The sequence below is a fragment of the Furipterus horrens genome, unplaced genomic scaffold, assembly GCF_987537825.1.
Source record: "Furipterus horrens unplaced genomic scaffold, mFurHor1.1.pri manual_scaffold_11, whole genome shotgun sequence".
NCBI classification, from domain to species: Eukaryota; Metazoa; Chordata; class Mammalia; order Chiroptera; family Furipteridae; genus Furipterus; species Furipterus horrens.
Window position 1 is genome coordinate 93,629,443 of NW_028327181.1, and position 15,597 is coordinate 93,645,039.

The window sequence follows — 15,597 nt, forward strand, 5'->3', positions numbered from 1 at the left end:
TGCTCACTGCTAGGAAAAGAGGCACCCTGGCTAAGGCAGGATTGAGGACAGATCTGCAAGACCTGAGCGTATTTCACCAGCACCTCCTAGAGGCCATGTGAGGATACGAGGCTCGGAGGTGAGCACAGGCGCAAACCCTTCCCTTGTATTGTGCGTTTCACTCCCCTCCCCTCCCCCCAGCACAAATGCACCCGGGCGGTGCCTCCCAGAATGGGAACTGGATTGTTGAAGTCGTTTGACGACTCTAGGAGGCCTTTTAGAGGAGCGAATAAACTGCACGGAAGACGACTTTGAGCGCTTGAGGAAATTAACAATCACACACGGATTTCAAACGCGATGTTAGGAACACCACTGAATGTATTCTGCACTTGCTATTCAGTTTACACACACACACACACACACACACACAAATTCACAGGGATTCATCTACGAAGTTCCAGTATCCAGACCCAGTTAACAGTGAACTCGACTGGGTTTTTTTTTTTTTTAAGGGTCTGCACGCTCCTGCCATGCTGCTGGGAGTGAGGGCTGGGAGGCGCTGACGCCAAGGGCAAAGCGTGTCTGTAGGAGTTGCTGTTCCAGAGAATTCATTACTCTCTAATTGCTCTGATTTTAGATCAGCAGAGCGTGCTGGGCGGCGGTGGAGAAAGACTGAGGGAGGACAACGCGGGAGGGAAGGAGTCGTTCACTCTTTGGAGAAGTCTAGGCTCTTGGTAATTCACCACCGGCGGGGACTGGGGAGCCCAGCGGCTGAGCACTTGCGACACTTGCGCGCGTCTAAGCAGAGCCAGCTTCTGCGCGCCGGGCGCCGGCCTTTCCGCATTTAATCTGCGGCTTCTCCGCGGAGCGCAGGCTCTGCAGCGGGGTCGGCGGCCGTGGGAGGGCCGGGGGGGGGGCGCGCGTGGGTTGAAACGCAACCCTCCCCGGCTGCAAACGTTTCGCCCTGGCACCGGCACCTCTGAGGCCCCTGGAGGAGCACGCACGGCGCAGTGGCCACCGAGGACAGAAAAAAGGGAAGTGTGGGGCTCGGAGAAGGCTAGGAAACTTCTGCCTCAGGCCAGGCTTAAATTAGGGAGCCGCCAGAGCCCGGAAGCGGAGCTTTCCACCTGCTGCTGTCCAAGCTGGGGCGCAGGCTCCTCCTGGCCAGCCGGGGCTCGCCTCCCGGACCGGGCGCGGAGGCTGGAGGCGGTAGAAGCCGCGGCAGGTTCTCCGCGCTGGCTGAGCCCGGGGCCGCGGGTGCAGCATCCACCCCGCCCCGGCCGGACGCGCGGCCAGGCCCTCTGCGATTGGCCGGCGGCGGCCGGGGGGCGGAGCCAGCGTGGCCGGTATCTCGTGGGCCGCCTCAAAAGAGCCCAGGATATTGCAGAGCGCACTGGAGCCCTGGCCAGCGCGCAGCGTTCCCCGGCGCCGGCGAGCTGGGTCTTGGGAGTTCTGGTTTGCTTTGACTCACTGGCTCTTACAAACTACTGGATCTTACATGCCTCTGTGCCCCCCTACTTCCACTCCATGTCCCCATGCTCCTGCGCCAGCAACAGGTAAGGGCTGCTGTGTTTTCTTCCCTCCTTCTGTCTCGCTGCCTGTGTGTCCTGGGGAGTGGACTCGGGCTGCCATTCCCGACTCTGCCCTGCCCCGCAGCTCCAGAGGTGCCCAGCTGTCATGCTGCAGCAGCGCTCACCCACGCTCCCGAGCCCCAGATCATGCCCATAGAGTTTGTTGTGCGCACCAGAACATCCCCAGATCTAAAAATACTGAGACATGCTTGGAACAGTTGAGCAATAGAAACATTTCTCTGCAGCATCTGTTTGTGCTCATAACTTCCAATGCACCAGCTGTAGCGAGATACCGAGTCTGGAGACAAGGGCGAGGGAACTTGCCTTGGACTGTGGATCTAAGGAAAAAAAGGGGTGGGAGCAGATAGTGTATGTAGAGTACTGGTCTCAAACCTTGGCAGACCTTGGTACTCAGCAATACTCTCGATCCTTGACTTTTTTCTTTTTTTCCTCTTTGTCATTGCTTCAAGTGTAGCGTCGAGTTCCAAACAGAGCAAGCGTCTCAAAGTTGCTTTGCTGGGGAAGAGAGCAGGAGCCCGAGTTGGAATTGAGCCTTAAGACCCAAAAACTTTCACACCATTATGTCACTTTCCCTTAAGCAACTTGTAATTCTTAATAACAATAGTACTAACACCTAAGTTGAAGACAGTGTGGTTTCTGGAGAGCCCGGTGGTGGAAACGACTTTTTCTGCAAAAAGATTGCATCATAACACAGACTCAGTGTGACAATTGAAAAAAAAAAAAAGAGAGATAGAAAATGTTTGTGCCTGGGTAAGCGTACCAGTAGGATGGTAATCAGGATATGGCTGTGAATCCTGGGGATTTTTATAAACTCAGAAGTTACCTGTTAGGAAATAAGACATTAACTGAAAATGTGTTGGGGGTATGCAAGGAATACATACTGCCTTTTATCACTTTTTTTTTTCCATGTCAATAACCTTCAGGCTGTCAGATTTCCTCTCACTAACCGCCGTTGTATGCCTGCTGTATGTTAGCGTGCACTTGTTAGCTTTTTCTTGCTCACTTCCACCCTCATCCCCTGTGTTTTATTTATATTTGGCATTATCTGCAAAAATCTCCACGCCCAGGGATAGAAGGTGCGACTTCAAGGACTGTGGGAGGGGTGCGAGTTGGTGTCAAGGTCATTTCACTTTGCCTTGAGCCCCTCCCCCTCATGTTTTGGTGGCACTTTATCTCACGTTATTGGTGTCCCTAGGAATATGTGTCCTAAGCTCTTGTGAATTTGTCATTAAAAGAAACACAATACTTCCACTTCCTTGAGACTCTGCACTTTTGAATCTCTGGTTAGCAGTAGAGTCCTTGTATGACTTTTGAGTAGCACGAGAGATTGACCATGTCTTTACCTGAACCCTGAACAGATAGACTGTTTTAAGTGTTTCTTTTTTGTTTTTTTTGCTTACCACATACGTATATTTCTCAGCGTTTGTTCATGCTGAGTGATGGATGCTACCTGCATTGTTGATTGTAAATGTTGGAGTGATCATGAGGCTGAATGGGTAGCCCCCTCCCCTTTCCTGTGTCCCCTCCCCCTCCCTTCTGTTTACTGAGCTTCTAAGAGGTTGCTTTGCTAGCAGTTGTGTCCCATAGCAACATGTGCCCAGAGCACACCAGGCCGGCCTGTGTGTCGTCAGCTGGGGAATAGCTGCTGGAGACACTCATTAGCAGACCTCTGTCTTAAGCCCAGCACACTGCCTTTTACTCCCTAGTTCTCATTCTTGGTGAGAAACGCTTTTTCACCACACCACGGATATAGTATGGGATACATTTATTCTCTTTTATTGTTCACAAGTGTACATTTTTCTTTTTTTTAAATCCATATTGGAAACATTTCCTATAGGATAAAAATGATTTAAGGTCACTCATTATGTTATCTCCTCGACTTTTTTTTTTTTTTTAACCCATAGCTCTCTCTCCCTTAACATCTACCTAAGATTGAAGCCCTGAACTATTTTTTTCCATTGCTGATGCTTAATTTTGGCTCAGACTATAAATAGTCTTGCCATGAACAGTACCACATGGAACCTCTCAATTTCCCAGAAATATTTTCTACCTCATTGGTTATAGCCTGGATGAAATGATTTGCGTCTTTCAAGTTTATATCAGGCCTTTCAGGATTATTGGAATTCCCACATTGTTCATCCAATCAAATATCAATTCTCCTGAGTTGTTCCCATTAAGGAACACTAAGTGTCACCTCACTTACTGTTCTAATTTGCTCTTAATCGATTCTTTCACCACAAGATGTTTTGAATCTAACCGTAAAATCCAAGTTACATAGAAGCCCTATTGCTTATGGAAGTTTTATCAGATGCTCAAGGATTGGTGATTTTCAGTGAGAGAAGAGCAAGGAAGCTGTCTGCTTGTCTAAAGCCTCTTGACATACAGACACATTAATAGGAAAGTCATTCTTCCTAGTGGAATACTAAAACAATTAGCCTATCAGACTTTGGCAGGTTCTAGATTTTTCTATGTAACCAGCCCCACAAAAGTCTAAACGCATATACACGCGTAAATCTGTTTTGGAGACATCTAGTTAAAGTGGCAAAACTCTCTATTTTGCCCCCCACAATATTTTTTCCCCTTCCCAGGCAGAAATGGTAAAATTTGTAAATGATGCTCTGCATGCGGAACACTTTCTGTCCTTAGGAATGGAAACAAGGCAATAACAGTCACTCCATCCAGGCTCTTTGCAAGGGTCTAAATGCGGGACGCTCTTCAGAGGAGTCTGGTAGTGTGCAGTTTTGTGGAAATCGGACTAATGTCCTGGGGTCAAGATTTTTGGAAAATTGTAATTCAGTCTTTAGATTTCCTGTGGTTGTTATGCTTTAATCTGGAAAAGTGCAGAAATAAGTCAGGAGACCTTTGAGACTGTCTACTCATGGTCCCTAATGCTAACTCAGAAGGAAGGATTATTTTGAATCATGAAAAGGGAATTTCTCGGTGTCAGCTTATAAAATTCAGAAGTCCACCAGAATGCAAGGATACAAGAACTATTTAAATTAAGTCTTTTCCCAACCCTAGTTTTTGGGAAAAGCACACCTGCATTTGGTGTTATATCATCTCTATCTGGTTTTGTGTAGAAAAGATTGACAATTTCATACGAGTCAAACAAGCTAAAACCACCATTTAGAAGAGTGCTTTTCATGTCCAGGATCTAGAACCCCAAGGAATAGGAGTCTTGTTTCTTTTGTCCGAGTGCAAACTTCATAGGGAAGCAGACAAAACATTGAAGCAGGTGGAAGACTGGGAAGGCACAATAACTTCTTTTTATAAAGTAATTCAAAGACACTTTCAAATCCGGCATCATTTAGGTGTCAAAAGCTGCCAAAATGTAACACACATTGCAATTTTCACAGATGACTAATCTCAGGAAAAATGTGTTGGGGCACATTCTTGCATAATAACTTGGATGAAGAGAGAGAAGAGAAAAGACGGGTAACGAGACATTTTTCAAAGACAATGCACCTTGCCTCTCTGTAAGGGGGTGAACAAAAACAAGATAAATGATTTGCTTTTTTGTTTGCAGGTGGCTTGGCTGAAATTGATTTTTTTTTTTAAACTGCTTAATCTTAATATGGTTTGGTGGGGGGGCAGAAAGCAACAGTGCAATCCTCATGATCAGGGCTTCAACAGATTTCTGATCTTTTGCATCTGTTGTTCCTTATCGCCCTTTAATGCAGGAGATCGACTGGGTTGTTTGAAATCTGGAGAATCACTTTTTAAGTTCTGTGCTGCACTGATTTATACTCGATAAAGAAAACACCCTTGACTTCTGCTTAGGCTTTTGTTAATGAATCTAGGGGAAAAAAAATAGTGTCTTTGGAGCCAAGAAGGAAAGTTAAAGTCAATGGATAGTTTTTACCTAGGAGAGGAGAAGGCGAGAGTAGAAAACTGAGAAGTGCTATTTGTTCACGTTAGGTCAAGGTGAGTGCCTTCTCCATAGGAACACACAGCAAACAGCAGCGCTTGGAAGTGAAAGTGAGCCAACTGCCATTTATGATCTATTCCTACCCAGTTGCCTCTGTTTGGGAAAACACAGAGTTGAGTTCCTGCCTTATCTCAATCCACTAAAGACCTGTTCCTTGGGCACAAAGGTGCTTACTTCCGAGCCTGTCATTACACATGGCAGTCCCATCTCCGGAGAATTTCAGGACCGTGATTGCTAGGCAACAGAATTGCTCTCTATCCCCCCCAGAGCAAGTGTGCGCCTTCAAGTCAGAATCACTGGCACTAACAGATGTTATCGGGCATTTCTGCGTAGCGGCTGCTTGAAATGTGCAGACCGAGGAAGCCAGCCCAAACATTCACCAGAAATTGGGATCCATTTCAGATGATTTTAAGGATTATCGGCTTAGCTTCATCATTTATACAAAATAACCTGTGCCTTCTGATTTCAACCTTGTCGTATTTGCCCATAATGCACCTGCAACTCAATGAATATTAACATTCTGCATGAGTATGGGATGTTGTCTAGATGTGTCCAAGTTCTTAAAGCTCTCCATGACAAACCTTGGAGTTAGAAAGTCTTTCTTCTGCTTGCTAACTTGGGACCTTCACAAGTAGAAAAAGCAAGAGGGGAAAGGTACACCCATAAAGCAGACTATTTTAGATTGCTTGCAAAAAAAAAGAGAGAGAGACACAAGGGACCTGAAATTTCGGTAGAAAGAGTGTCACAAACAATTACCTCTTCTGTGTTTAAAGATTTTATGCTTTTAAATATGATTTTAGGAAAGTTTTTTAGGGCACAAAGAATTAAAAACATAGGGATTACTTATTGATCTATATCTGACTCTGTGTCTTGCTAGGAAATGTTGCCTTAGGCAGCAGAGCACTTAATATAAATTACTTTTGTAATGAATAATCTCTCTGTTTTTGGCAGGACCCATTCTCTGGATGTCAGCTGAGTTACTAAGGTAACTCTGCATGCCAGTAGACAGACCTTGGTAGAACCTCAAGGCTCCCGGAGAACCCCGTCTCTCCTTATTATTATTATTATTTTTTTTTGGTGTGTGTCCTCACTGAACATTCAAAACTGTTTCTCCAAAGGGTTTTGCAAAAACTCAGACTGTTTTCCAAAGCAGAAGCACTGGAGTCCACAGCAGAAGCCATGGGCAGTGTGCGACCCAACCGCTACAGCATCGTGTCTTCGGAAGAAGACGGCATGAAGCTGGCCACCATGGCGGTCGCCAACGGCTTTGGGAACGGGAAGAGCAAAGTCCACACGCGACAGCAGTGCAGGAGCCGCTTTGTGAAGAAAGACGGGCACTGTAACGTTCAGTTCATCAACGTGGGTGAGAAGGGACAGCGGTACCTGGCAGACATCTTTACCACGTGCGTGGACATTCGCTGGCGGTGGATGCTGGTCATCTTCTGCCTGGCTTTTGTGCTCTCGTGGCTGTTTTTCGGCTGCGCGTTTTGGTTGATAGCTCTGCTCCACGGGGATCTGGATGCATCCAAGGAGAGCAAAGCTTGTGTGTCCGAGGTCAAGAGTTTCACGGCCGCCTTCCTCTTCTCCATTGAGACCCAGACCACCATAGGTTATGGGTTCAGGTGCGTCACGGACGAGTGCCCCATCGCTGTTTTCATGGTGGTGTTCCAGTCAATCGTGGGCTGCATCATCGACGCCTTCATCATTGGCGCAGTCATGGCGAAGATGGCAAAACCGAAGAAGCGCAACGAGACTCTTGTCTTCAGCCACAACGCCGTGATTGCCATGCGCGACGGCAAGCTCTGTTTGATGTGGCGAGTGGGCAATCTTCGCAAAAGCCACCTGGTGGAAGCTCACGTTCGAGCACAGCTCCTCAAATCCAGAATTACGTCCGAAGGGGAGTACATCCCCCTGGATCAAATAGACATCAATGTTGGCTTTGACAGCGGAATTGACCGTATATTTCTGGTGTCCCCAATCACTATCGTCCATGAAATCGACGAGGACAGCCCTTTGTATGACTTGAGTAAACAGGACATTGACAATGCAGACTTTGAAATTGTCGTGATCCTGGAAGGCATGGTGGAAGCCACGGCCATGACGACACAGTGCCGTAGCTCGTACCTGGCGAACGAAATCCTTTGGGGCCACCGCTATGAGCCTGTCCTCTTTGAAGAGAAGCATTACTACAAAGTGGACTATTCGAGATTCCACAAGACTTATGAAGTACCCAACACGCCCCTCTGCAGTGCCAGAGACTTAGCAGAAAAGAAATATATCCTCTCAAATGCAAATTCATTTTGCTATGAAAATGAAGTTGCCCTCACAAGCAAAGAGGAAGATGACAGTGACAATGGCGTTCCAGAAAGCACAAGTACGGATACACCCCCTGACATAGACCTCCACAGCCAGGCAGGCGTACCTCTCGAGCCAAGGCCCTTACGGCGAGAATCGGAGATATGACTTCCCAATCCCTTCTCGGGAGTAGTTACGTTAAAACACAGTCTGTTGGTCAAAGGCCCCAAACAGTGATTCAGATGACGGTACTGGCGAAGAGGTGGGTCAAGGCAAGTGGCCACCAGGGACTGAGGCTAGCACAATGGTTTCAGAGAAAGACTCTTAAGCGCAAAGATTAAGAGAAAGCACTAAACATGCCTCCCCATGACGCGATGGCATATATATACATGTTGTAGAATAAGTTATGGGGGTTTCATGTTTTGTTTTGTGTTTTTACCAGACTTGAACTTGCAGGCAAGCCTTGGTTGGGTATTTGACTTATCCAGAATGCTTCTCTTTAGGGAACAAGAATGTTTTTAATGGCATAACAAAGGCAAGACTCTGCCTTAATCTTGAAAAGCTGCTAAAACTACATGAACACAAATCATATTTTTGTTGCAGTGTAGTTTTTCTTTAGTGTAATTTAAAAGTCAGTATTGAACTTTGTTGAAAGCTCATGATACGCGCTTCAAAGTGGCAAGTATTTGGCTATTAGCTGCCAAAATGAGAGCCTGATTTTTCGAGGCCAGTAATTTGTTTGCTAGAATTGATTCTCATTCTCTCTCTTTCTCTCTCTCTCACTCTTTCTGGTTACATAAGGTCATTATGTAACGCTAGCCAAATGGTAGCCTCCGGGTTGGATTTTTTTTTTTCCCTTCATCCTTCATGATGTTAATGGTTTATCTCAAATTTTAAGTCAGACTACCTAAAATAAATACCAAAGATAATGCACAGTTTTGCACAGTGGAGCTTCTTCTAAAAGCTTCATAGCAGCCTTGAAATCAAGAGACAATGACTTTGAACCTCAGCAAGACCTGAACTGCCCTCTAGAAAATAGGACATCGTACACACAGAGTCTAGTGCTTTTTAAATTTTGTTCTTTCATGTCACTTTTGTATTAAAAGAGGAAGAAGAAAGGGGAACTGAAATTCATACATACACACACACACACATTATAAACATCCTTTCTTTCCTGCCAGGTAGTACTGGTGAGGCTAACACATAAGGTGAGGCCTGGGGACATGTTCTTAGATTTTTCTGGGTTTTCCCTTTTTGCACATTCCAGAATTGATTCCGTGAGATAAGATCTTGGTGGAATCTAGTCAGCATCCCCCCCCAACCGAGCCATCCACCATGGAAGGTAAATTGGCTTAAGTCCTTACAGTAGAATTCATTTTCCTGGCTCCCAGGGCATTTCCAGATGGACTTCGCCTTAGAAAAGACGCCACACCAGCTCTCTGGGCTGGCTCTTCTCATCAGTCTGTCTGGAGAGATTCCAAACTGGGGTGGTGGCGAGATGCAGACAAGCCTCTTTGGATGTAGTACATCAGCTCAAGTATTCAGGAGGGAGAGGAAGATTACTTTATCTTAATGGTAGAAGATAGGAATGAAAACACCTCAGTGTTTTAGCATCAACAAGAGCCATATGCGATATAATGTAATGACAAGGAAAAGAGATAATGGTCTAAAAGGGTTATTTCTCCTCTATGTGTGCCCACTCATGATTGAATCTGAGCTGACCCTTGTCCCCCGTGGATTCCTAGAGTGGGTGACTATGAACACTTTTCCATAATCCTACCCTACCTGGTTGCCTGACTTGCTAAAAACAATTTTTCCCCACTCTAGCTTGATAATGGAACTCTTTTCTTGGTCTAAAGTACCCTATCTGTGAATTCTGGGGTTATTGACTTTTCTTTTTAATTGGAGTCTCAAAACCAACTCTCTTATGGTATTATGTCCCTGTATGCCATTAAAAAACAGCTTGTTCTAGAATCCTGTATTTTGTGAATTGATGTTTGTGGTGGTCTCTGGGTCTTGAGCAGCCATATCTGAATGCAGTGCCTGCAATAAAGGTCACAGTACCTGCTGTTGTCAACCTCCAAGTCCTTGAGTTTGAAAACTGTGGTGTTACTTTTCATGGAAACCAAGACAGAGGTGTCAAGCAAGTTGATGGTGTCTGAAATCCAGATTTAAAGGCAGGTTTGGGAAGTTGTTCAGAGAGGTAGAGGGACTGGGATTGAGTGGACAAGAGAATCGACCAAAGAGGCGACATTGGGCCGTTGGCAGCGAGAGGGTACCGAGGACTTCAGCTGCTACTACCTGTAATTTTGCAAAGGAAAATAATCAAACCAAAGAGTATTCAGTGACATGTAAATTAAATGAAGATAGAGTGGAGAGTGGAGGTGACCACGGAGAAGGCTCCTCCCAAACACACAGTGCGGCCACTTCAAAAGACTGGAGATATTTGAAAAGGGGGGTGGGCATGGGGGGGGCAGGAATGAGGAAGGGAGATCTTTCACCTTCTTTCTGAAATAGAGAAAAAAAAATCTAAAATTTCTGGTGCACAGGTTTGTTTTTTTCAAGAAAATTTTGCAGAAGCTATGTTTTTAAAGTGTACATTTTATAAAGTTTATCAGATATTTTCATATTTAAAGCCAAATGTAAATAAAAGTCTGTAAAGGGAAAAAAAATTGCCATAGAAAGTATAATTTCAGTGCAGCAATTTCTGAGAGCTAGCACCTATATGCTACCGGTTAGCATGGTTTTAGCAAATATTTACCAGCCTTATAAGGTTTGTATTGCTATGTTTCTCGGTTATTTATTTCAGCATGGACTGTTCATTTGAAAGCTTTTTTCTAGTTATTAGTATTTTAACAGTTACAAGCTTTAAATGGCCTTTTTTTTTTTTTTTTTTTGTCAAGAGCCAAGACACAGGTAATGCACAATATTTTTTTGCTGCATTTTACCTTCAAAACGTTTAAAACATTTGTCCTTACTTCCCGGGTCTCCTTAATTAGTGCACACATGTCATTAGAATGCAGATTGAAGAGACTCACCGTGAATGTCTGGGGTCTATTCCTGGATACATGTTGCTTCTCTATTGCAAGCAAACCCTCGTTTAATTTACTTAGGACTTATACCCTTTTAAAGAATTCTTTGCCCGTATCTGGCTGGGCATTATATGTTTGGGAGGAGGCACAGATTCTTGGTTATCCTATTTTTAAATAAAATGTAGACAAAGTGAATTCTATTTTGATTATGGAGAAAGGAATAGTTTTCTATCCCTCTATGCATATACTTGAATCAGACATTTAAAGAATGTCACACTATAGCACTGTAGCCATTTCCAAGTCCCTGGAGAAAGTTTTACCTTAAAAAAAAAAAAATTCTGTTAGTGAATTATTTTTTTCCCTTCACTTCCTTTCTTCCCTACAAACTCCCACCGCAAATCTTGATGTTTATTTCCTGAACTGTATCGCCCAAATTGTTGCCCTTGCAAATACCCAATGTCAGTTCATATTCTATGATAAGTCTCTCCGTAAAGGCAAGAAGCTTGACCTGAGAAGTAGGGTGAGTTCTTTCTCACTCTGTGTCAACTAATGTTAAGGTAAAAAAAAAAAACTAAAGTGTTGCCTAGTCCTCCCCTCCACACGCACTCCCGACTGGAATCTCTTTCCCAGTGATGTTGGATTTCAGCTCCGGCCTCTGGCAAGCTGAACAAACCCAGCCTCGTGCAACCGTGAGAGTTCTTAGCTTCCTGTTTGCTGTCCTTTTGTATCTAGAGTCTTCCTATTGTACTGCACAAACCATGGATTGTACATATTTTTATATATTATGTCTTATTTTATTATTTCTAAATAAAAACTTCAACGTTGAAAAGCGAATCGGTGCCAGATCTGTGGGCTTCGTCTCTGTTTCTGTAGACTCGGTGAGCTGTAAAACAAATGTCCGCACACAATGGGACAGAAAGCCTGCGGTTAGCATGAATAGAGCCATAGAAATGACCTACGCAGGCAGGTGCGGTGGGGTGGCAGATTAGTTTAATCCCAGTTAGAGGAAGTCAGGCTCATATTGTGTTTTCAGACAGAATGACTTAGGTAAAGAGAGGATAGAAAAAAACTGAGGGCTAAGCAAACAAAACTAACAAAAATATAATAACGTTTAGAGTTACATTTTTTTTAATTAGTAATAGTCCCTTTTCTAGGAACTTAGGTATTGCCTCGTTCTCAAAAAGCAAATCAGGATGTTGTTATTGTCGTGTGCGAGATCGGGAGTAGGCAAATTTCTTAAAGGGCCAGAGAGTAGAAGTTTTTGGTTTGCAGAACAGAGAGTCTTTGTCTGAACTCTGCAGTTCTGACTGTGTAGAGTGAAAGCAGTTACAAATGATAAGAGATCAATGGCATGGATGTGTTTCAATAAAACTTTACTTATCACTGCAAGTGGTGGGCCGTATTTATCAACCCCTGCTATAGATGGAGAAGCTGAGGCTAGATTTTAAAGCTCATGAATCGTGAAGTGGTATTAGAATTCAGGGCTTTTCTGCCTCCAAACCTAGCTTAATCCACTAAGCTATATGCTGTTTGAAGGCACCAAGTTACTGAGGATATACTGTCTTAGGGAAAGTATCACTTACTCTCTAGAAAATTTGGAATAACTTAACTTCCTCATGATTGGAAATACTGAAAAAAACTGCATTCTGATATAAGGTTCTGCTCCTTAATATTTTTTTTCTTTAGCAAATATTCATTGAACTATGTTTAACTATGTTTCAGCATGGTTCTAGGTTCTTAATAAGTTTTAAGTAATCTAACCTTCACAGCAAACCTATGGAGTGGGCACTCTTATTATCCCCATTTAAGAAATGAAGAAACCAAGGCCCAGAGAGGCTGAGCATTCTGTGCAAGCACACACAGCTACTAAGTATTAGAGCTGAAATTTAAACGGAGGCCATCCAGCCCTGGCTGTCCGTTTTATTGCAGCTCGGCTTTCCATTTTGAGTCAGTCTTGGGAAACATTTTGCTATCCAGTCTAAACTCCTCCTGCTTTTCAGTTTTATTATCCTAGGTGATGAAAATGCTTTTTTCTCCACAGAGGAAGCACAATTCCATCTTTAGTTCTTAAAGACGAGGGACAACTCACAAGGGGTTGACTAACTAGATAGACATTTAAGCATTGGTTGTGGGGTTTGGTACATTTCACATTTCAGATTAATTTCAATTAACTAGGAATGACACGGGCCTGTCCAGGCGAACCCACGAAACTCTGTGACTAGCCGCACTTCCGGCACGCACCACGCCGCAGGCTTCTGCCGTCTTCCCCGCATGCACAGTGAAAGATGTAACACGGTCCTGCTGGTGACTGGCCCTACTACACAAGAGACAGAGTGGTGACTCCAGGCAGTGACTTGAAAGCTATAAGCCTCACCTCTACTTGGAAAATATTTTTATTAGATGCATATGAAAACAAAAACAAAAAAAGCAGGGTGGGGTTTCAGGGTCCTTCTGCTTCACCCCTTCGTTCCAATGACATCCAAACAAGGCCTCCAAACTCTGGCTTTCGTAAGTAGCGTCTCTCTGGGTAGTAATTGTAAATAAGGAAAAAAATTTTCCTCTAGCATGTTCCATTTTAGACCTAGCAAACTGATGAAATCAAACAGATTTACTTCCCCAAGTTGAAAGAAAGAAAGGAAGAGAAAGAAAGAAAATATGGAAAAAAACGAGAAAGGCTAGCTCTATGCACTTTGAGCGAAAGGGAGAACCAAGCCCATGATTAGCATATTTGAAGACCCCGGGGACTTCTTTTTCAAAATAGTTCAAGCTGAGAATCTGAGGGACCTGACGATTTGAACTGCTATCCAGGTGTTGCTATAACTGTTTTAGAAGTCACCTATGTACCAGCTAACACCCGCAGGTGCCTGGCTCAGGGATGAGGTGACCAACTGTTTGGGTCTGCTGGGACAGAGAGGCCTCCCCAGCGTGCAGACTTTGCAGCGGGAGAACTGGGGAAGCTGTGCGCAAATTGGGATGAGTCAGTCATGCACTTCTGCAGCCAGAGAAGCAGGAGAGTTGGGGGAGGGGAAGGGCAGGTAAGAAGAACGTGGAAGGGGAGGAGTTGGAGGAAGGGGAGCCAGATTCCACACGGAAGTGTAACTAACTCGTGAGAATACTAATGATGAGTGATTACATATGAGTGGCTCTTTCCAAATAACCGAATGAACGCCTCAAGGCAGTCATTGTGTTGGAGGATTGGTTTTCTAGAATAGTATACAGTTCTTTACTTTATTCAAAAGGAGATCCGTGTTATTTAACATTTCCTTGTTTGGCACATGCTCTTCCTGGTAGGATGTGCTTTTAAAAGTGTGTCCATTATACCATCAGTTACTGCTTTGTCCAGGGCCACACGTCCCCAAGCGCCATCTAGGCTTCCGCTTCTGATCTGCTGGGCTGAGACAAGCAGGTAATTCGTTACGAGGACTACGTAACTAATAACAGAATGCCAGGCAGGCCAGAAAGACGCAGGCGAGACAGACCCAGAAGACATGCCTCTCATGTAGGGGTTTTATGGTGACGGTACTCATTCCCAGAGATCTATTATTGTACTTCAGGTTTGAGATTATATTCTGAGAGATTGAAGCTGTTCAGGGGTCCGATGTCTAAAAACTTCCATGTGACCAAGAATTTGTTGAGGAACTACTAGATGGTTGGTGTTGTCAGCAACAGATCTCAGTTTGGAAATGGGCAGTACAGGTGTATGGTCATTTTGTCTTAACACACGGGAAACGGAACTGGATTTTAGGTAGAAAAAACTCACATATAACAGTAACTACTGATCAGGGAGCACCTATGGCCCACGAGGCGCTGTGCAAAGATGCAGTTCTTGCCCTCCGTATACAGAAAGCTTCACTTAATTAAAAATTTTCTCAGGGATGTCACTGTGGAGTCAGATATTTCTGGAATGTCTTACTGGGAATGGTTCAAGTTGATTATTATCAAGGCTCTGTTGCCATGGAAGCTGCTCTTCCATTTCCTTATGTAAATGACCTCTTGGACCCTGTACCCCACTTAGGTGGGGTCTGTGACATCATCTTCACCCCATCACCTCCCCGATCCCGACACAGGATCCGAAAAACACCCTTGGGGCAGGGACCTGGGTTCGCTCCTGTATAACAAACACAGGAATCAAGTTTCTCACTGGGGAGTTGTACTTGGCTTTCATTTTTCTGGTTTTTTGCTAATAGACATCTATATCTGAAGTGCCAGTTAAGAAACTTTTTACTTGATCCAGCCAACAAAGAGAGTGTTTCACTCAACAGCATGTAGAGGTGTCCTCAAAAGGAGCTGCATTAGGCACTTAGACACAGACCGGTAAAAACAGATTATTTACTAACAGAGGAAGTTCAAAGGCAAGTGTGTACACGTCCCTCACAAAACAAAGTGCTCTCAGATGGCAGCCATTCATATGAACACGAGGGAAAGTTGAATCAACAGGCGGGAGGTTTTCTCCTGTCCTGTCAAAAGCTCTTTCGGAGGCATGCGACCCGTGAAGGTCTCCTCCCAGGCTTCTCCAGAACCATCTGGAAGATGCAGCCCCATCCCTTGGGCCCACTCAGTCAGGGAGGCAGCTGAAGAAGATGCCTCCGAGTTGCCATAGAAACAGAAAAAAGCACTGAAGCACCGCTCCTGCATACTCCTTAATTTCACTTGAGTGACTTGATTCAAGAACCAAAAATAAAAAGTGCACGAGGATGTAATTATATAAAAAGCTGTGCTCGGTTATAATATAGACAGTGTGTACTTTTGCTTCGTCTACGGCTCGCTTCTC

General features: G+C 44.5%; 1 protein-coding gene across 2 annotated transcripts; it reads left to right on the forward strand.

Annotated features, from left to right (window-relative positions):
- The first annotated feature begins 1,361 nt into the window (after positions 1-1,361).
- On the forward strand, positions 1,362-8,648 carry KCNJ2 (potassium inwardly rectifying channel subfamily J member 2). 2 transcript variants are annotated; one of them, XM_090291816.1, is made up of 2 exons: positions 1,362-1,535; positions 6,618-8,648. In XM_090291816.1, exons 1-2 carry the CDS (start codon positions 1,507-1,509, stop codon positions 7,960-7,962), a joined length of 1,374 nt encoding a protein of 457 aa, XP_090147942.1. In that variant the 5' UTR covers positions 1,362-1,506; the 3' UTR covers positions 7,963-8,648. The 2 variants fall into 2 exon arrangements, with proteins under 2 accessions (XP_090147942.1, XP_090147941.1); XM_090291815.1 differs by having other exon boundaries at positions 1,471-1,535; positions 6,451-8,648.
- Positions 8,649-15,597: the final 6,949 nt, after the last annotated feature.

Excerpts from the sequence above, each read along its gene's own strand:
- KCNJ2 (XM_090291816.1), top strand. The coding sequence starts at position 1,507 with ATGTCCCCATGCTCCTGCGCCAGCAACAG. Across the intron at positions 1,536-6,617 it reads TGCTCCTGCGCCAGCAACAG|GGTTTTGCAAAAACTCAGAC; the intron begins GTAAGGGCTGCT and ends GTTTCTCCAAAG.